Below are 21,759 nucleotides of genomic sequence, written 5' to 3'. Positions count from 1 at the left end.
AGTACAAGTCTTAGTAGGGAATCACTAGGATTCACTAGCACCAACTTATACTGCTGTTCATCTGTATTTTCTGCTCTGTGTTCTGGATATATATTTTTTTTGATCCTTCGGTCATTTATTTGATGAATTAGGAATATTTACATGGTATGCCACAACCACAAGTTCATTTTGACTATGAGAGACGGGGCCAGCAATGTTTGGCATTCACAAGAGTCCAGGTGCTGTGTTGTGCTAGCTAGCAGCGCACTCTGTGGGAAGATTAAAACGTTTTTTTGGGTGTTTTAGCAATTTACCTTAATCACAGCTGTCATTTTGCTTTGACGTGATCGAAAAACAACATGAAAGAAAATAAGATAATACTTGCTGTTGCAGATTTTCCTGAAGCTCTATGTGCCTAAACATAACACATACATTGATTTCAATTTCTTAAATTTGTTTCATTAGCTTTCACTTAGATACTGCAAAAAAATTGTCTGAGATCAAGAATGTTTTAACTTGCTAGTATTTATTATGGAGCGTGTTGGTACCAAAACCGGGAGGTGGATCTAATAGACTGGGAGTCTGAACTGGAGATTGAACTACCCCCTTTTTTCCTCAACCTGGGCCCCCTGAACCTAGGCATCCCCCTAGCTTGTTGGCTATCTGTCTCCGCCTTGGGCTCCTCCTCCACCTGCTCCGTCACCATGGTCGGCAGCCACTCCTCCTCCATGCTCCTCCCTCCGTCGGCTCCACCATGGACTCTGTCTGCCCGCTCATCCCTCCCTGATAGAATTGTTACAGCATGGGATGCGCCTTCCGGGAGGGGGAGTTATGTCACGCCCCAGACTCATTTTGTTGTGTTTTTCCCTCCCCATGTATACTGTGTTCCCTTTAATTAGTCATTCCATGCACCTGTGTTTTCCCAGTTGTCATGTGTTTAAATTCCTAGTCCTTTCAGTTTTGTTTTGTCAGTTCTACTTGTTGGATGTCTCCTTGGTTTCCTTTCTCTATTTCGGATTATTATCTCCAGCATTTCTTCATTCCCTTCTAGCGGGAGAGTGTGACAGTACCATCCATTGTAAAATTCCTTTTCACTGCTGCCATGAATAATGCATAAATAGAACATGCATACAAACATTTCTTTTTAAATAAATTATGAGAGGCAAACAGCTTTTGGGGGGAATAAGTTCCATCTATTATGAGTCTAGCTTACATATTAAAAAAAATATATAAATGCACAAGAGCGCATGGTTAAAGTTGCAATATTTACTGTAATAGTAAAAAAAAATGGTGCCAAAATAGGCCTATCACACCAAATTTGTGCAAGTCATCAGTGAATTTACCCAGTATTGTATCTGAAAGGCACTTGAAGTTCAACAGAGGACACATGTGGTACATCATGCTTGACTTTCAGATGAAGGTTAATACAAAGTTATCAAACAGTTGGCATGTACCTCTGGCTATGTGCAGAGGTATCCAGTGCTCTGCGGGGAGGTGTTGGAGAGCCCTGCTCTGTCACACTCAGTACCTCCAGACTCTTTCTCTCCGGCCGACAGCGCCCATGACGGGTCAACATGGGCGAGTCCACCCGCTTACGGGGAGGATCTGATCACACAACCACAACAACACACACACAGCCACTGTAACACAAACATCTACTGTGTGCTATTCATGAACAATTCACATTACAAACCTTACTATATCCATGATGGAATCTAAGGTTTGTTTTATATATATACTATATAACTATATATAAAATATACAACTGCAATGCAGCACAGATTATCTGTATTACAATGTTTGAAGGGAAATTAGCATAGAAGCTGAAAAAGAAGTCCTTTTCAATGTCTTAATGAGAGACGGAATGCTTCTAAGCAACAGGGTAAATTGTACCTGAATACAACATGTGCATTATGAGAGACGAATCATGGCATGACAGTGAAATGATGGACTAACATAATAGGGTTGCACATTTAAGTCCAAAAATCTGATTGCAATTATTTCTCAAATTTTCAGATGTGCACTGTGATACAATAACACTGACTATCTCACAGTTCATTGCAGCTTAAATTTTGAAGAAAAAGGGACTAAAAATTACACTGAAAAAAGTGTGCAAAAACTACAAAATTATAAGCTTTTCTCCAGATTGTCCCAAACTCATCTAAATAGCCAGAAAAATAATTATTTCAGTAAAAAAAAGTGTACTGAGTGAAAAAAAAATCCAATAAAAAATCTTTTCTCTTAATTTTCACATTGTACCTGAAACTTAAAGGCAACTCAAATCTCTTTAGTCAGCTTCAGCTAATAATCTATCAGTCGACTTTACATTCATACTTTTGTTTTTTTTGGATCATTTTCAATGTGAATAATAGTATTATTTTTATTATTTATATCATTGTTTGTTACTAGCTTATTTTTAAAGACTGTAGTAATTATTTCACTGTATTTCTTTGGTAATATATTTCCATCCTAATTTCTTTACTTTCACATGTTAAACCCTCAAGCTTTTGTTTTCGTGGAAAAATGCTTGTAATGTTTACATTTACATAAATGTATAAAAGTGTTGCTTTTCTCAGAGAACATTATAAGCAATGCTTTGATTTCTTTCTTTTTTTTTAAGTGAATTATTTTGATTATTATTTTTTTTTATTATTATTAATTGTGTAGCCCTACCAGGGAGAGACACACCATACAAACAATAAGCCTCTTTATTAACAAAATGTATGAAAGTAAATAGAAATGTCAAAAATCATGTTGGCATCAATGGCAGATGGACAACTTTTGACTTTTTTTTACTTTTTACAGAACTTTTTGTTCTGTATACATTAGGAAGTCCCTTTCTGATCCAGCCTGCAGCACCTGCCCTAACAACCACATGCTACGACTTCCCTGTCAACCTCCTAATGATGATGATCCTCCACCTTGAAGTGTCTTTCTAGTCCTAGTCTTGTCTTGATCTGTTTATTTTGGGAACAAGCCCTCAATATGTTACATTAACAAATCACTGATGTTTGCCTTAGAGCCTTTAAATAAAACTGGCTTACTTTCAGGCCTAAAGCACCAGCGTGCTTTCTAGGTTACCTGCTATTCTCATGGTGTTGAACATGACAGCAACACACACAGGCCTGAACTGCAAAGCTCACTCACCAATATCATTTCTGGGTGGAAGATGTTCATCTTCATAACTAGGGTAGCGCTCCTTTCTGTCCAACAGAAGATAGTAGATCAACTTTTCCTGGTTTTCTCTGGGAAGGGAGAGTTGCAAGTCAGAAAACCAAACTGACTTTCATTGTATTGACAGAAGCGTTCTTCAAAATATCTTCTCTTGGGTTTCACAGAAGAAAGTAGGCATACAGGAGTGGAATGAGTAATATCTTTTTTTTTTTTTTGAGTGAACCATCAGATCATCTCCTTGAAATCTTGAGTTTGTGCATTATTCTTTTCTGAATTACAGGCTGAGATGTGTTGAAGTTCAGACTCACTCTTCACACTGCAGGTCTCTGGTGAGCTTGACACGGTCTCTGAAGCAGCCCAGGGAGTGCATGCTCTCCAGAACATCAGGGTCCAGATCTGTAAGAGACAGAATCCTCTTCACACACACACGCCTCGGGGCTGGCTGCTCTGGACACGGCTCGTTCCTGCCCCCTCTGAGACAGGACGACACACAGACGCACAGGCAAGTCAATGTGGAGTGCACATTGTGGGCATTACATGCAACAACATAAAATAAAATCCACTTTTATTGGAATAGTTCCGTGTAACCAAGGCAGTAAATTTTTTGCACTGCGCAGTGACCACAGTGACATAAACGTGGTTCTTATGATGCATAGGCTATATTCTAGATCTTCAGTTGACATATGAGAGCTTTGTGTGAAGAGCAGACTCAAGTTATTTCTCCTTATACGTATGACACAAACCTCTATGTTAATGACATTTGATCATGAGAAGGTCAAGATACTTGTGACATTTGATGATGTAAATGATGATATTTGGCTGAACTCTAGACAGGACGGCAAGATTTTTCTTCAAAATGAACATTCAGTCTGATTGTTGCAAAAAACAATCATGATAGGCTTTTTGGAGTTTGACAGACATACTATAAACTGTTGATGTAAGAAAAAATGCTGCTCAAATAGTTTTCAAATTCTCCTTTTGTGTTGACATGGCATGACAGTCAGTGAACAGTTTTCTTTTTTGAACTTTTCAAGGTACCTCACATGATACTTACTGATACCAAGGGTGCTTTTGTATTTCTTCCAACTGAGAAAAGAAAAACACAAGAATTATCATTAGCATTCCTTGGCAATACAGTAAGTTTATAGTTTTATTCAGCAAGGATGCATTAAATTTATAAGAGTGACAGTTAAGATGTTTTAAATTAATTTATGACGTATACCGTTAACTTTTATTTTAAATGACGGTCTTTTAAATTAAAAGGTTACCACAGGTTCTACAAAAATATTTATATTTAATAGTAATATTTAGTACAACTGTAACTATTCTTAACATAATAAGAAATGTTTCTTTAAACACCAAATCTGCATATAAGAATGATTTTTGAAAGATCATACAACACTGAAGACTGGAGTAATACAATTTTCAATAAAAAACATTCTAAAATATATTTGGATAGGTAACAATTATTTGAAATCGTGATATTATTTCACAATATAACTGTTTTCACTGTATTATTGATCAAATAAATGCAGCCTCTTAAAAACCCCTTTGAACACTGTGAATAGTAGTGTGCAGACAATTTCTATATAAAAAGAAGTGTTGCATACCGTGAAGCGTTTCTCAGGGTTGACCTCAATCATGCCACGGAGGAGAGCCTGGCAGTCTGGAGGAATGAAGTGAGGCATGTGAAATACCCCACTCTTCACCTTCTCCAACAGCTGACGCAGGTTATCATGGTCAAAGGGCAACGCTCCCTGTGAGGTGAGATGTTACAACTGAGAGCATCAAGTCTGCAACATGCCCACAGTCAATGGCATAAAACTTAAGACATAAAACACATATTTTCCAGCCATTCACTTTTTTTCATTAAATAAAAAAGGCATGCAAGGAAGGTATTAAAGGTGGGTGGAAATGTCAGAAATGACACAAATAAGATGCAGCAAGCTTCTTACCACCAACAGAGCAAAGAGAATAACCCCACAGCTCCACACATCTGCCCGACGTCCGTCATATTTCTCTCCCTGTGAATCGAAAAAAACACTAAGTACAGATAAGCACTGGCTGATTGTATAATATGAATCTGTGAGACTTATACGTTAAAACATATGGTGCTTTTGCTCTAAGAGCTTTGTCCTTACCCTGATGACCTCAGGACATGCATAATGGGGTGATCTGCAGATACATAACATAGAGCATTAATATTTCATCTTCATTAATACAGTATTAAAAGCGCAAAAAGACAAAACTACTGACCCACAGCTGGTCTCCAGCAGACTGTCCCCAACCTGTAGGGAGGCCATGCCAAAGTCAGCAATCCTGATATTATTCTTCTCATCCAGCAGGAGGTTTTCAGGCTTGAGATCTCTGTGGCTGAAAAAAAACAATTTAATGACAGCATTGTAATATATTTTTGTATACTGTAATATTTTTCCGTAAGTATAGGAAACCATAATTATTTTAGACAGTGAGAATAACCTATTTTTGCGTTGCATAATGCATACCCAGCAGAACATGCAACAAGAATAAATCAAATAAATCACAAGTTTTGTAACACAATTACAAATGCTTAACTTTCTTTTTTTTTTTTATCTATCATCACTCCCGTTAAAGTTGGGGGTTGGTAACAGTTTGGGGTTGGTAAGATTTCTTAAATAATTTTGAAAGAAGTCTCTTAACATGCTCACCATGGCTGCATTTATTCGATCAAGAATACAGTATAAACAGTAATATTGAGAAACATTATTTCAAATGAAATTGTTTTCTATTATAATCTGTTCTAAAATGTAATTTATTCCAATGATGTCAAATCTGAATTTTCATCATCTTTATTCCAGTCTTCAGTGTCACGTGACCTTCAGAAATCATTCTAATAAGATGATTTACTGACCAAGAAATATTTCTAATCAATGTTAAAGACAGTTGTGCTGGTTAATATATTTGTGTTAACCATTATATATTCTTCAGGATACTTTGATGAAAAGAAAGTTCAAAAGAACAGCATTTATTTGAAGTAGACACATTGTATAACATTATAAATGCCTTTTGAACAATTGAATGCACCCTTACTGAATAGAATGATTAATTTCCTATAATAAAAAAAAAACAATGTGCTGACCCCAAATCTATGTATGGTAGAGTTCCTGAGTACATATAGAATGACCCATATTTGGATAAAATGCAAGTCAGCTTGGGGTTCATAACTTATCCGCAAGTTTTCATCCGCACTCACATTCACATAATCTATAGAATGCTGATTATGCGCAAATATTATGAGAAAATGTGCCTGTTAAAGAATCTGTGTGTTCCGCACATTAAATAAAAAAAGGTAAAAAGAGACATCTACCATATAGAGTGACTGTGACAGAAGTCCAGAGCAGATATGATTTGTCTGAAGAATTTTCTAGCCTCTTTAGGGGTCAATCTGCCTTTCTTTACCAGGTAGTCAAACAGCTCCCCACCAGATACATGTTCCAGCACTAGATACCTAGAGAAAAAGAAAGACATTTATGACACAAATGCACAGAGATAGATGCACATGAAATGGTACACACATCACACCTCCAGAGAATGCAGGATGTGATAAGTCTAGTAGACAAGACGAGACAAGGCCAGACATGCTTCAGATGTGTGGAGAAACAGAGCAGTACTTACAGATATTTGTTATTCTCGTACACATCATACAGTTTTAGGACATGAGGGTGCTCTATTAGTTTAAGAATAGCTATCTCTCTCTCCACCTGCAGAAACAGGGAGAGCGAGGAACATTGAATGAGAGTTGAATAGGAAAAAGGAACAACTTTGATGAAGGAAATAACCAAGCAAAGACGATCACTTTCAATTAGAACTAATATAGTCAATATGTTAACAAGAGTCTGACAATCAACAGTAGACACGGACAAAAATGGCTTAGCAGGAAGAGTCTTGCATTTCTTTAGCACAGAACATTAGGGCATATGCAGCAAAGACTGTGGTTAATAAAGCAGTTGGAGTTATGCAGCTTCTGTGCTACTACTTACTGTAAATGAGAAAATGCTACATAAGCAGGAGGCGACTGAGAAAAACTAGAACTTTTAGACATTTGCATTGTAAATTCATAGTGCACAAAACTTACTTTCATAAGAACAGACTCGGATAGCTTTTCTCTGTTAACTATCTTTATGGCCACCTTCTGTCCTGTGATACAGTGAATTCCTAACTTCACCAGACCTGCAGGAGGAACACAGATGGTCATTCTTCACAGGTGCATTTTAAAAGTGGACAACATTCAAATCCAGATGAGATGCGCTTGTTAAAACTGAAAAGCAGACAGCATCTGTCTGCGACATTCAGACAGCACAATTTTAGGTAATCAATTCCCATTTACAGACCATTACACCTGAAAAAAGCTGCACTACCAAAAACACTACTGACTTATGCACACTCCAAAAAAATAACATAAAAACGCCAGTACATACTGCTCATAGACAGTCTCATAAAGCATCTACTTCTTAATGTATGTAGATCTATATCATTCTTGTGAACATTCATATCCTATTTAGCCAACAATATACTGACAAACACGATCTTAGTGGCCTTTGCATTCAGAACAGAATGGTTGCAAGCCATTATTATACCTTAAAACTAACTAGTATCTAGGTTTACATGACTAGTACATTTGTTAATTAGGCTACTAGCAATCTAATAGTGACAGGAATTATTTTACATTTTACTTTACACTATAATACAGATTCTCATTTGTTGCTTTACCTGTTTCTTACTGGTAACAAACTGCAATTTGTAAGCAAATTTTAAGTTAGTACCAATTCAAGATCTCCTAGTACTTTATGATTAGACACTACCTCGTTTGTATTTAAGTTGTTACTTGTGTAATTGAACTAAAGTGGCGGACTACTCATTACCTACAACATGTACAACCTAAAAAAAAAACAGTATCTAGTGAAAAAAGAAAGGTATAACAGTTTGGGTACACTGTAAAAAATTTCTTGTTGTTTTTACAAAAACTTTTTGGCAGCTGTGGTTGCCAGAATAATTTTGTAAAAATACAGAAAACTGTAAACACATTTACGTCAAAAACTGTTAATTTTACAATATAAAGCTGTAATTTACAAACAAGAAAATGTGAATATAAACCAGTAAATTCAACAACACACAAAATTAAATCTGATTTGTACCTTGAAAATACTGACAACCACCATAATAATAAAGATGGTACTGTATAAGAGAAAGCCACATGAAGTATCAAAGCTCATCACAAGTAGCTTCACCACAAGCAGAAGTATATATTAACATATAGAAGGTGCACATTTATGGAAACACAAAACACCATCATGGTAACACACGTGATACTTAAATAATGCAAAAAACTTTCATTAAGCAACAGAAGATGTAACATAAAGCTCAAATGTACATAACTGATAACAAGAACTATTTAAAAACATGATTATTTAAACAAAATACTTTCAAACGTGGAGTGTCACGCAGGGAATTCTGGGAATATCAGTTTACAGTTTTAGACTGTAAATTATACATTGATTTGTTCTTTTTTTACTTCTAAAAGCTGTATAATTAACAGAATTTTACTGTAAATTTACATTAAATGCTTTGTTAGATCTTTTACAGTTCTTCCCTGTATATAGTACGGGAACTTACTGTTAACCTATTATCAGTTTTTTTCCGTAGCGTTTTTACAAAATTTTACAGTTAAAATTACACTTATTTTTTACAGTGTAGTTACTAGTTTTCATGATATCAAATAAAACTGTGAGAATAGATATAACTATTGGAAAGGTAACTGGTAAGAACCTATTGAACAGTTACTTGTAAAACCTTAACAGGTTCCAGCTAAGGTGGAAAGTGACAAGTTGAACCACAGATCCAAGTAACAGTGATCTGTCTCTAATGGGATAGCAAAAGAGTAGTCTACTAGCAACCTTAAATAATTAAATAGATATGCCTAGGAAAAGTACTAGCATCTAATGAACGTTAGAAATGCAACTAACGGTCACTATTAGACAACAAATACAAGTACTAGTAACATAAATATAATTTTTTTTTTTTAAAGCATTCAAGCTTCAAAACAGCACGAATGAATCACTGCCACTCATGACTCGAAAACAAAACGCCAGAAGGATGAAATAATCTTCCTTCATCAAACACTGCCCTTACTGTCGCTTGCTTGCTTGCCTCATTACATTTCATCAGCTGAAGCAGCCACGTTAACCGCTTTGCTTATTGCCGAACGAACCAGCCTTTCAATAGATTAGGCTACTAATATAATGAGTCGCGCGAAGTAGAGCAGAATTGATTCCAATGCATTAACCAAAGAGGAACTGCTCGTACCTGTCTGGCCCTTCCCCAGCGTCTTCTCCAGTCGGTAGGGCCCGACGTACTGAGCTGCCTGACTCCCAGACACCTCCTTACTGGACATTTCGTTCGACCGCGGTTTTGTGTCACGATATAAAGGGGGTGATCAGTGTATTCTCACAATGTATCCACTGGCGTCTGTCCTGCTCACGCAACAGCTCCGCCGTGCAGACATCACAGACGGTGAGCGATGACACAGGGATGCTGAGGCGTGCTGTCAGTGCCGTGGCCTACTCCCAAACATCTGCCGGGACTCCTTAAACTTCGTGGAAACGGATCGGTAACATGTTCCGTCAGAAAATATCAAAAGTGAACAGAGAAATGCGTGTCCAGCCGAGCCTACACGCCAAACTGTAGCAGCTATTGCGATCCACACGGCCTGTGTTTGCAGCTGCTGCTGGAAGAAGGTTGAGGGTACGAGAAGACACTATGACTAGATCAGATAATAGCTGCGGACGACAGCACAATGATTATGAATACTGAGGACAGATAAAGATAGCCTAACAGGAGTATTTGGTAGCCTGGTTCAGTCATCGGTTTATTTTCGCCGGTTTTTCATCTTTAAAATAAATATTCATGTAGCCTCCCGTTATTGTCAAACTGCAATTGATGTATTTATTAATTAAAAACTTGGCCACATTTCGCGCATCCGGTTTGTAACACCTTACGCCTATTATTCTAAGTCTCTTTCTTTTGTCACTAACTCTTCAAAATGTTTCGTTTTGATTTAATTAATGTTTGGATGCAGCGTATGAGCGTCCCGTGCCTGATATAAACTACGGTATCTTCCAGGCCTCACATCCGGAAATACGGGAGAACTGCACGGGAGAAAACAGCCACCCTTTCGGGGAAGAAAGCCTCTGCGTCTTCCGTCACATGAATCCGTCAGTTAATCCAGGAGTGCATTGCGCTATAGTGTTTGCGCAGAAATCCCCGGCTTTATTCGCACGGAACACATTCCTGGTCAAACCGCGAGCATCTTTAACTATCGCAGGAGCCTCCTCCACCCTCCCTCGCGCTGGCTATGTGCAGCGCATCACAGCATCTCCTCGCGCTCTCCTCCCGTCGCCTCGGATACCGCGCGCGGAGTCATCCTCTCGAGCCGCCTGGCTTTAATCCGTTCGCTTCCCTTGCCTTGTGACCGCGAGGATAGCAGTCCCTCTGTCAGTGGGCCTTTCTCTGGTTTTTAGCTCGAACTCTCCCTGTATTGCTTCTCCCCATCCGACACGAGCAGCATCAGCATCCGGGTTCCGCGCTGCTTGCGTCCCCTCCCTCACAAGATTCCCACTGAACATGCTCGTCATAGCCCCCCACCCCACCCCACGTCCGCCCCTCACATTATTATTGAACCCATTATTGTCATTGTGCAGCATCTGTCCATTGTTTGATGAATACTGTACATATTTTCAGATCGTGTTATCATAATATTTATGGACTAGCTGTCCCATCTAGGCTAGATTGTAGTTTTTAGGGGGGAAGAGAAGAAAAAAAAGCAGTCACAGGCTTGCAGGAATATCCATCTTTGATGGGACTAGTTGGGTTTTTGCATAGTAGTTTTCAGTCTTTTTACATTTCCATGTATGCATTTAGCAGATTTTTATGAAGCACAAATGAAGCACTGCATTCAAAATATCACAAACACATCTCAAAAGAAACATTTGCAAACCCTTTTGCCATAATATTACAGTTTTTTTCAACTGCTTACACAGAATCTTTACACACTTAAAAGGAACCAACCACAATGGTGGGACGAAGATTGTTCATGCCAGAAATATGCTAAATATACTGCACTAAATCTCTTTAGAAGAATAAGTAATGAGAGAAATCTGAAGAGTTATATTGTTGAGAGAAGTATATTTAAAAAATTATGTGATAGAAAGAAAAAACAGTACAATTACAATACCTTAGGTAATATGTTGCAGGGTGACATGAAAACACAACAATTGTGGAAGAAAATTAAGAGCTTTAGAGGGGCCAGCAAACAATCTAATAACATTGAACACTCTAAGTGGTTAGAATATTTTATGCAGTTGTTATCGGAGTCAAAATGTAACTTAGATGTTGATTTTGAAATCTTTGTTACAGACTGTGTAAACAATCATGATACTACAGTTTTTAATCGAGATGAAATTTTGGACAGTAATATTATGTATAATGAGGTCTTTAAAGCTATTATGTCAATGAGTAATGGAAAAGCCCCTGGACCGGATGGTATTATAATTGAAATGATAAAAGTAGCTCTACATACGCTATGTCCCATAATGCTTTCTTTATATAACAAAATATTAGAAACAGGAGATTTCCCAGAGTCCTGGTGTGAAGCTGTGATTTGTCCTCTATATAAGAATGGTGATAAAAATGATGTGGAGAACTATAGAGGAATCTCACTGCTTAACGTACTAGGTAAAATTTTTACAAAGATCCTGAATACGAGGTTAGTGCACTATGCAGAAATGAATAATATACTCTTTGAAGAACAAGCAGGATACAGGTCTGGTTATTCCACAATAGATAATATTTTTATTTTACAGTCAATGGTTCAGAAATATATTACAAAGCAAAAAGGAAAGATGTATTGTATATTTATTGATTTTTCTAAAGCTTTCGATAGTGTTCAACATACTCTTTTGTATTTTATTCTCATTAAGAATGGTATTGGTGGGAAAGTATTTAATGTATTAAAATCTATGTATTCCAAACTTAAGTCATGTGTGAAAGGAAATGAAGGTTTAACAGAATATTTTGATTGTACCATTGGGGTGAGACAGGGTTGCACGGTGAGCCCTTTTTTGTTTGTTCTTTTTCTAAATGAATACATAACAATGCTAAAGGAAAATTGTAAAGGTATTCAGATTGAAATGATGACAGAAGTGCAAACATTGTTGTATGCTGATGATATGGCCACTGTAGCAGATACAATTGGAGGGTTACAGAGACAGATTGAACAGTTGGAAAAATTCTGTAAGTTCTATGGTATGAGAGTGAACTTGAGTAAAACAAAAATTATGGTCTTTAGAAGAGGGGGACATTTGAACAAAAATGAAAAATGGTATTTTGCTGAAGAACAGATAGAAGTAGTTAATTGTTACAAGTATCTTGGTATGTGGTTTACACCAAAATTGTCATGGTGGAAAACCCGTCAGCATTTAGCAAGCCAAGGCAAGAAAGCAATGTTTTCCTTGCTAAAGTTTATCCGTAAACAAAAAATTAGCTACACGCAAGCTCTGTTTTTGTTTGATCGCATGGTTGCACCTATACTGTATTATGGTTGTGAAATATGGGGCTTCGAACCAGTTGAATGTATTGAGAATGTTCAAGTGTCTTTTTGTAAAAAACTTTTGTGTGTCAGCACAAGTGTAAGTAATGTAGCGGTTTTGGGTGACCTGGGAAGATTTGCATTGTCGACCTCCTATATGAAAAGATGTATTATGTATTGGATAAAATTAGTGTCAATGCCTGATCATCGCTATCCAAGAAAATGCTACAATATGCTTTTAGAATTAGATAAAGTAGGTAGAAAAACTTGGGTTACGAATATTAGAGTATTATTGAATTTTTATGGCTTTTTAGCTACTTGGGAGGCTCAAAGTGTAGGTGATATAAGAACATTTACAGCTGTTCTAAATCAAAGATTGAAAGAAAAAGCACATGAGGCATGGTATGCATCAGTTTTAGAAAATAACAAACTAAACATATACTCACAATGCAAGTCTTTGTTAATACAAGAGAGCTACATTACGTCTGTGTATAATAGGCAACTGGTACGATCATTATTCTTGTTCAGATGTTCAAGCCATCAGTTAGCTATAGAAACGGGTAGATGGAGTAATACACCAGTTGCAGAAAGAATCTGTCATTATTGTAATTTAACAAATATTTCTGTGATTGAAGATGAGATGCACTTTTTGTATGTTTGTCCTTTGTATAGAGATTTACGCAAGAAATATTTTAGTGAACTTGTCCTTGTGGGTGATGTCTGCAAAGATGTGCCAAGTATTTGTGATTCTGAGAATGCATGGCGGTTAGCACTGTATATATATCAAGGAACGAAAAAGAGATTATCTGCCATGTCATGACATTTGTGGAACTATGGGCCGAGAGGCCATATATTCCTGAAATAAATGAAACATGAAACATGAACGTACACACTTTCTGAAAGCTGACACTCAAACAGCAGAACCACACACCAAATCTGCAGAACCATACTCTCATTCTCGGCCTTTGACTCCGTTTTCAATTCCGTAAAATACTTTTTGCAAAACACAACATATTTCTCTATGTAACACACAAATCTAACAGGAGTTACAGTTTTCTTCGATTGGTAAACGACAGTGAGCACAACTGGAGTCACATGTGCAAAACTCTAACTACAGTCTGCACAGCAGCAGTTCATGTGGACCAAACTCTAGTTCGTCTTTCATAGCTTGAACACGGTTTTCAAAACTCTACACACTTTACACACTTATCCCATGACTTTAACCACAACCTGTGGATTTACAGCACTTTGTTCAAATGCTAACACACTGCTGTCAAAACTGTGAAGCACACATTCAAAACAGAAGAGATTTCAAATACTGCTGATTGCATTTTCAGGGTTAGACCCTCTATTATTTGTTCGAATTACAGTATGAACTTTTAGTTTCAACCTTTTTTTTTCTCATTACTGTAATTGTTGTAATTACTGTAAATTTACTGCAGACTATTGAAGCAAACTGCTCATTTTCATTTACCTTAAAGAATTATGTTCTAAAAATGTAAATAATTCATGTGAAAGAATGTCCCCTATTTTCTTTGAAGAAAATATGACTTTGTATGAAGTCACTGAAACTGTAAAGATGAAAAGCTTGTATTTTCTGTACTGGTGTTTGATGCTAGTGTTTTTCCTCTCAGTGTGTTCTGAGTGACAGTGTGTGTGAGAGTCTCAGTGAGGGTTGTGTGTAGTGTTTGGCTGCACTGAGCCATGTGTTAAGAGTTGTGTTGCTTGGAATCAGTTTTGCAGGTGATGTGAACTGTGCAGTGCAGTGTACAGTGCAGACTGTAGTTCGAGTTTTGCACATGTAGCTCCAGTTGTGCTCACTGTCATTTAGAAATTGAAAAAAAAACTGTAATATTATGGGAAAGGTGTTTGCAAATGTTTGCTTTTGAGATGTGTTTGTCATATTTTTAATGCAGTGCTTCATTTTGTAAAAGATGTGAGGCATTTTGCATTTTGTGTTTGCAATTCTTGCATTTGTGTGTCCAAAAAAGATGTAAAGTTTTGAAAATGTAAGCAAGTGAAAAAAATATTACAGAGGATTGTGTTTTGCAAAAAGTGTTTTATGAAATTGAAAAATGAGTCAAAGGCCGAGAATTAGTGTACTTGTCAGGTTTCAGACAAGTAAAGATTGAAAAAAACAGTAACCAAAGTGACTTAAAGGAACACAATTCGTCAGAGATCCAACAATTTTCACTGTCAGGTTTATTAGAAAGTTAGATTAGGGAGCAAGCTAGAGCAGAAAAGAAAAGAAAATGTATAAATGCACTTTTTACCTAGCACCATCCCTGCAGTGTAATGTTTGAACACAAGGGGGCAGAGACAAACACATGGGGCGTGTTCTACAAGCAAGAAGTTACTGAACAATCTATTAAATAACAATTTATGTTGGGGTATTATTTCTTAATCTCACCAAAACATTAGGCATAGCGAAGTACTGGGAGTATCTTTGATTCCAATCTGTATCTGGCAGTTGTAGACAACAGGAGGCGTTGCTCTAGAGTCATATTATACTATATTTTACATGTGAGGCATGAACTGTTAAAGTACCTATGCTGTGTTCAGTCATTACAAGATTACACGTCTGCTGACACAGTTCAGGGTTTCTAATTGTGTTTTTTTGACAGAGATCAGCAGACAGATGTGATTCCTGCAGATTCACCTGGATATCCAACTCTCAACATTTTCATATCGTCCCTCACGTGATGTTTTCAAGGTTAAACACATTCAGTGACCTTTATAGGTGCATTTTGAAACGTTTTCTAAAGTTATCCCCTACTCTTACCTGTCTGGCAGAGCTTCAAGCAGGAGCACACCGTCCTCCCTTTATTTTCTTGAAGTCTTATGACAACCGAAATCTCTCTTCAGCATGGAGGAGGCAGAAGGATGTTGGCTGGAAATGTGGTAATGTCGGGTAAGTATAATTGTAACAAATCACGCATTTAGGTTGTAAAAAAAAAAAGGTAATTCGTTTTATTTATTTTTCACATAAAAAAATTCGAATTAGCTATTCTAAAATATTCTTTACTTTATTCTGAAATGTCATAATTTTATATTTTTATGATTTATTTAATGACTAGCTTTTCATCAACTCATGAACCCCCAGTGGTTCACAAACCTCAATCCTTATCCAATATTTCCCAGCCTACTGCTCTGATATTGGTTGAGATGGTTGCTTGATCTGATCACATTTGAGCAGTGATTCATGGAGACATCACCCAAAATTGTCTCTGCTTATGCAAGCGGTAAAATTGGTGTGACAAGACTTTTGCTTTGATAATTAGCTTGAATTTCTTGTTTTGTACTGTTTAATTTACACCAAACCAGCATGTTTGAGCGTAGTACAACCCCTGGGGATTTTTAGTCTTGGTTATAGAACAAGTCTTCACACTTCCAGCTTTGCTTATAGATCAGCTCATGAATGAGCATAAGATCTGATTGATTGACTGATGAGATAAGTGCATTTGGGGATTTGGGTGGGTGTATTTGTGTGCCTCTTAAAGAGTCAAAGTGAGGAGTTTAGAGTATTAGTGACACTGGAAAGCTTAATCTCCTACTTTAGTTCACCTAAACCCATTACAGAAGCCTACATAATCCTTGTCTACAGTCCAGTTTACTGCATCCATCTCAAAGTTTTGGACTTCTTTATAAATAAAACCACAGGGACTCATTGGAAGTCAAGACAGGATCTGCTAAGAAAGTTAATGAAAGCTGTTTTTAGAGGTTTACCTAAGTACGAAAACAAACATTGTCAAACAAAGTCAGTTAGAAATATCGAACCATTTTTAAAATCTTTATTCCATTTTTGAAAGCATCTGAGACACATCATTTACATCAACTCTCAAACTGTCTACAGGTCAGATCAATACAATCAGCCACGAACGGGGAGGGGAGGGGAGGTTGGTGCTTGGAGGAATCTGTTTAAGCTTCACAGGGGGTAGAGAAGGGAAGAAACACAAATATGGTCTCTGCTGCCAAACCCCATCATTTAGTCCAGTGCCATGAGCTGCAGGGAATGCTGGGAAGGTGGAGGACTCAGTGCAGTAAAACGCTAAAAACAAACAGAAATACAGAGAATCATACATTTCAAATGAAGATGAAAAATTATGAGGGCAATCATAAAACAGAGCAGAACAAATGTGCTTAAGATTAAATTAATAACCAATAAAATGGTAATATTAAGAATATGAAATATTTGTTTCCAGTTGACATACTTTCACTTGATACAACAACATAAACATTTGTGGAGTGAATTAGTTAGTAATGAAGTAACACTGAATTAAAAAAAAAAAAGGTTGACTACACTAAAATTAATTTGATCTAAAATAATCTAAAATAATTCTCAAGTTAACACATATTGTTGTTTATATATATGTTGTTAATATATATATATATATATATATATATATATATATATATATATATATATATATATTTAGATCTGTGCATCCTTAATTAGACCATTCCCAAATAAATTGAAATACTGATCAGTCAGCCATATTCACATTAAAAAAAGAAAGCATAATATATCTGCTGATCTGACATAAATAAAATACTCATCTGATCAAGTAAAGGGAAATGAAGCAAGTGAATGTGCTTTACTTTTCCTGCATGTTGAGCTCATCATGATGCCTCAGCATTGCTCTTCACACAGGCAGCAAACGCCTCCATTAGCTCCTTACACGCTTCCTCGCCATTCTCCTTTACACTGTAGCACACAGGAAACACGCTCATTACGTCGGCACACACACACACGCTGATTCAAATCAACATATCACAAATACAACACAAAAATTCAGATTTGTCCCTCTGAAGCATGCAAGACTTCATGATCAAGCATCAAGGTTCTGTATCACACACTATAAAGAAATTACATAACTTTGATTGTGTCTTTTGTTTCCGCAAAGTCATAGAAAATGTGCACTCATGAGAGGCTGGATTCTGCTGCGACTGAATGAGACAGTATGTATGCATTTGTAAGAGTGAGATTATCTGAGCCTCTCCACACCAAACAACGGCAGACACTGACACACTGCATTAGAGTGATGGAGCGAAAACAAGGGTAGGAATGACAGAGTAAAGGGGGAAAGAGATGCAAAGAGAGGGAGGTGGATAATCCAGCTGAACCAGTGAAAGATAGAGCCACGTGACAAAGCAAGCAGGTAATGGAAAAGAGACATGCCTCCTGCTAAAAGAGGGAGATGTCGTGACTTATGAGGAAAAGAGCCCCTCCCCCGGAGAGAAAATGATTTTAGTCTCTCCCTCCCCCACAGATCATCTGCTGCATCTCGCATGCTGACATAAGCATGCTCTTCCTCGCTTTCTGTCTTTTCTCAGAGAGCGGTGATGTAACACACAGCTGGTCGATTTAAATATAAAGCGCCATATGCAGACTGGTTCAGATGAGCCACGTGATGTTGGTGTGAGGATGTACGAGGGGATTTCACGAGCCAAGGGCATTTCCTCTTCATAGGCAGCCATTTTAATACTAATACTAGATTCAGAGAGAAGACATACAAAGGGAGAATGGACCATTGTGAAGCACAAGACTAACTGACAAACAAAACAATCAGGGTCAGATTATGTGTTTATCCTCAACAACCAATGATTAGAGATCACAAAACCATTTCTAGTCAACTGGAAAACCACCCTCTTTTGGGCTCGAAGAATGGTCCATTTAAAAGTTAGTTTGTTTTCAAAAGCTGATGAATTTCTGTAAAACTGTGTCATATGAACCAGAGCATGGGTGTGTTTAAAGACCTTTTGATTTGGGAGACAAATGTTGAAACACTATATCTGTGGTGTCAAATTGGTGGCAAAAGCACATTTTAAAAGCTAGTGCTATGGATAGTTCATCATTTACTCACTCACACCTTGTCCACTAAATTGTATGAATTTCTTTCTTTTGTGGAATATAAAATATTTTTTTGTCCAATGTTTGGTTACCAACATTCTTCCTTTGTGACCATGGAACACAAAACCAGTCATCATCTGAAAGCTGAATAAATTAGCTTTCCATGTATTTATGGTTTGTTATTATAGGACAATATTTGATATAACTATTTGAAAATCTGGAACCTCAGGAGAAAAAAAAATGTACATATTGAGAAAATCATCTTTAAAGTTGTCCAAAATTTGTTCCTAGCAATCCATATTACTAATTGAAAAAATTTGTTTTTATATATTGACAGTAGGAAATGTACAAAATATCTTCATGGAGCATGATCTTTACTTAATGTCCTAATGATTTTTGGCATAAAAGAAATACCTAAAATTTCCAGAGTCACATATGTGTTCTGCAGAATAAATGGTTTGTAATGACATGAGTGTGAGTAAACAATGACTGAATTTTCATTTTTTTTGTCGTGAACTATAGATAAATTAATCTTAAAATGTGTTACAAATGTGCATTAAATGAACCAAACCATATTTATTACCAGTCAAATATTGAAATCTGTCAGTCTTGGAGGTGTAAAATTAGACTGATACCAAAAAGTATCCCAAAATGAAGACTGAATAATTCACATGATGGCCAGTCATCCCATATATAATGCAAAAGGAAAAAGGGCACGGCTCAGGAGTGCTCGGATCATAAACACAACAAATAGGAAATAATTTTACTTGACCCAAAGAATAATTCAACTGGAATCTAATAAATACTGAATCCATATGGAATTGATTTATTTCCACATGGAGCTCCTGTAAAAAAGCAATCTTATGCTGATAAAGCAGATGCTTTTGTTTATTGATAGATCAAGTAACACTGTTTACCCTGAGGGGGGCTTCTACAAAACTAGAACAATGCATTCCAACCGCTACAAGAGCAGGCATGCTAACACAAATGAGAGGGAAAAATCAGCTTAAAGTGTAAAAGATTAAGTGTGATTTACATTTACATTCTTTTTACATTCTTGAAAGGACAGTTTATAGGACCCAATGGCGGTGCGTTAACTTTGAGGCTGATGTTCAGTCACAGACTTTGAAACCATACAAAATGGAGAACATCTCAAGGTCATAAGGTCAGAAATTGTACACTGTACCACAATAAGCAGGCATATGTATTGTATGTGTATGTATGTATATGTATTCTCCTAGTGAATAACTGCTAGATTGTGGGGTTAATCTTATTCTGGGTTTAAAGCCCAGACATGATGAATGAATGCCCTTTGTGGACTAACATGACAAAAAAACTGACAAAATGGCCACTGTGACATGCTTAGACCAGGTATAAAGTGATCCAGTCAATAGTATGTCACACTGTTTAATGAATGACACACACCACACACACACACACACGTATGCATTACCATGTACGAGGGCACTATAATTACCAATGTGGTGTACGTTACTTGAGGTCGCCTTCTGTAAAGTTAAACATTCAGCTAGTCAGCAACACATGCAAGTTGCTGGTCAAAATGGTCACATAAAGGTCAATGAGAAACTGACCTGCTTACATCATTTAACTGTTAACAGTTCTGCCATTCTCCCATCAGTCTTCACTGTGTCTGTCCCTGCAGCGTCCCAGTCTCGATTTGTGATTTTGAGCGGTGACTGCTCATGTGAGAGGAAACTATTAATGTTTACAGATGCATCTTTTCTCCATTTTTCACTGCCCCCCCTTAAATCCATTTTGGATTACAGTGGATTTTGTTGGTTTTATATCTGCTAAAGCAGTGTCCCACATACCAGAATGTTTTAGATGTCTCTCTAATTAAAACACCTGATTCATCTCATCAGCTTTTTGGTGTGTTGAACAGGGACATCTGAAATATCTTGGGAAGTGGGTCTCAAAGACTGGAGTTGAGAAGCACTGCTGTAAATGAAGGTGACTGTGATGGCCATTGCTTCAGATGAAACGGTGACACAGTATTCAACCAAATTCTCACCCTCACACACCCTTTCCCTATCTAGTCCTTGCACACCAAAGGTCAGCGTATGTGCAACCTTATCTCCTTTCTCATGCTGCCCAGGCCTGTCGACACTACAAACACCAAAAGCAGCCAGTCTACATTTTTTAGGCTGTTGTGGGGACTAGGGTCAAAATACAGCTTGAGCAATGGCTGGTGTCAGTGGTCAAGAGAGAGGGAACACAATGAAACCCTACATAGGAGGAAGGACAGCGTATGCATACTGCATGAATGTTCATCACTGTTCACAATCTCCTTCATTTGCAGGATATAAATCCAGCAAAACCCATTAGTGGGAGGGCAGGGAAAACCGGAGAAAAGGTTCACCTGTAAATATCAGTGCTTTGCTCTCATTTAAGTGGTCAAAACTCAAACGTGAAAAGCGAGGCCAGGGAAACTGCAGGGACAGAAATGGCGAAGACCGAGAGGGGAAATCAGGGATGGCAGGACGAGCAGGAGGAAAAGCATGACGTAGACACATTCCCAACAGCCAATCAGCCGTGAGGAAGAACTGAAGTTGAAGAAAAACCCCAGAATGCTCTTAATGAGCGGCCCCACTGCTGCTGCCAACTCGCATCAAACTGAAACCAATCAAACCATTTACAAAACTCACTAAGCTTAATTAAGTTACATCTTATTAAAAACACTGGATCCCTTTGCGCGAACCTTCCACCTCATATTCGCCACAAGGTCCTTTCTTCCCTCCATTTTGGATCGCCATCACGATGCACTATTAACACTGCGTATCATAATTCTATTGAATATCACCAATATTAACTAATTAAGAATTAGCCTATAATAAATCTATGTGGAAATAAATCCACATTTTGGAGTATGAGAATTTAATACATTTTAATTCGGTCTATACAGAGTTGCAATGGACCGGTTTTATGGACCATACACCATCCAGTCACTTACCATTTGTCTAGATCTGCCTTGATGGCCACACAGGGTGCTGGGACAGGGGTCTCGGCAGGAGCTGCAGTCTCTGAGTCAGACATGATTCTGTGGTGTTGGTGTGATCCGTGCGCTCCTGTGGTTGCATGTGCAAGAGAAAAAGAGAGAATGGAGAGTTAGAGT

General features: G+C 37.4%; 1 protein-coding gene and 1 long non-coding RNA gene across 2 annotated transcripts; both read right to left on the bottom strand.

Moving 5' to 3' along the window:
• Nucleotides 1–1,368: 1,368 nt before the first annotated feature.
• On the bottom strand, nucleotides 1,369–10,811 carry LOC113047262 (serine/threonine-protein kinase BRSK2-like). The gene is made up of 12 exons (XM_026208617.1): nucleotides 9,496–10,811; nucleotides 7,268–7,362; nucleotides 6,808–6,893; nucleotides 6,500–6,640; nucleotides 5,410–5,526; nucleotides 5,295–5,328; nucleotides 5,109–5,177; nucleotides 4,764–4,910; nucleotides 4,208–4,239; nucleotides 3,462–3,626; nucleotides 3,127–3,224; nucleotides 1,369–1,584 (listed from the first exon to the last, which is right to left on the bottom strand). Exons 1-12 carry the CDS (start codon nucleotides 9,581–9,583, stop codon nucleotides 1,415–1,417), a joined length of 1,242 nt encoding a protein of 413 aa, XP_026064402.1. The 5' UTR covers nucleotides 9,584–10,811; the 3' UTR covers nucleotides 1,369–1,414.
• Nucleotides 10,812–16,549: 5,738 nt separating this feature from the next.
• On the bottom strand, nucleotides 16,550–21,759 carry LOC113047261 (uncharacterized). The gene is made up of 3 exons (XR_003276228.1): nucleotides 21,598–21,759; nucleotides 17,375–17,480; nucleotides 16,550–16,823 (listed from the first exon to the last, which is right to left on the bottom strand). It is a non-coding gene; the product is annotated as an uncharacterized LOC113047261 (long non-coding RNA).

The sequence above is a fragment of the Carassius auratus genome, chromosome 28 (assembly GCF_003368295.1).
Source record: "Carassius auratus strain Wakin chromosome 28, ASM336829v1, whole genome shotgun sequence".
NCBI lineage: Eukaryota > Metazoa > Chordata > Actinopteri > Cypriniformes > Cyprinidae > Carassius > Carassius auratus.
This window is presented reverse-complemented; position numbering and strand designations above follow the sequence as displayed.

Excerpts from the sequence above, each read along its gene's own strand:
- LOC113047262 (XM_026208617.1), bottom strand. The coding sequence starts at position 9,583 with ATGTCCAGTAAGGAGGTGTCTGGGAGTCAGGCAGCTCAGTACGTCGGG. Across the intron at positions 5,527-6,499 it reads TGTCACAGTCACTCTATATG|CCACAGAGATCTCAAGCCTG; the intron begins GTAGATGTCTCT and ends GTTTTTTTTCAG. Across the intron at positions 4,240-4,763 it reads ACCCTGAGAAACGCTTCACG|TTGGAAGAAATACAAAAGCA; the intron begins GTATGCAACACT and ends TTCTTTTCTCAG.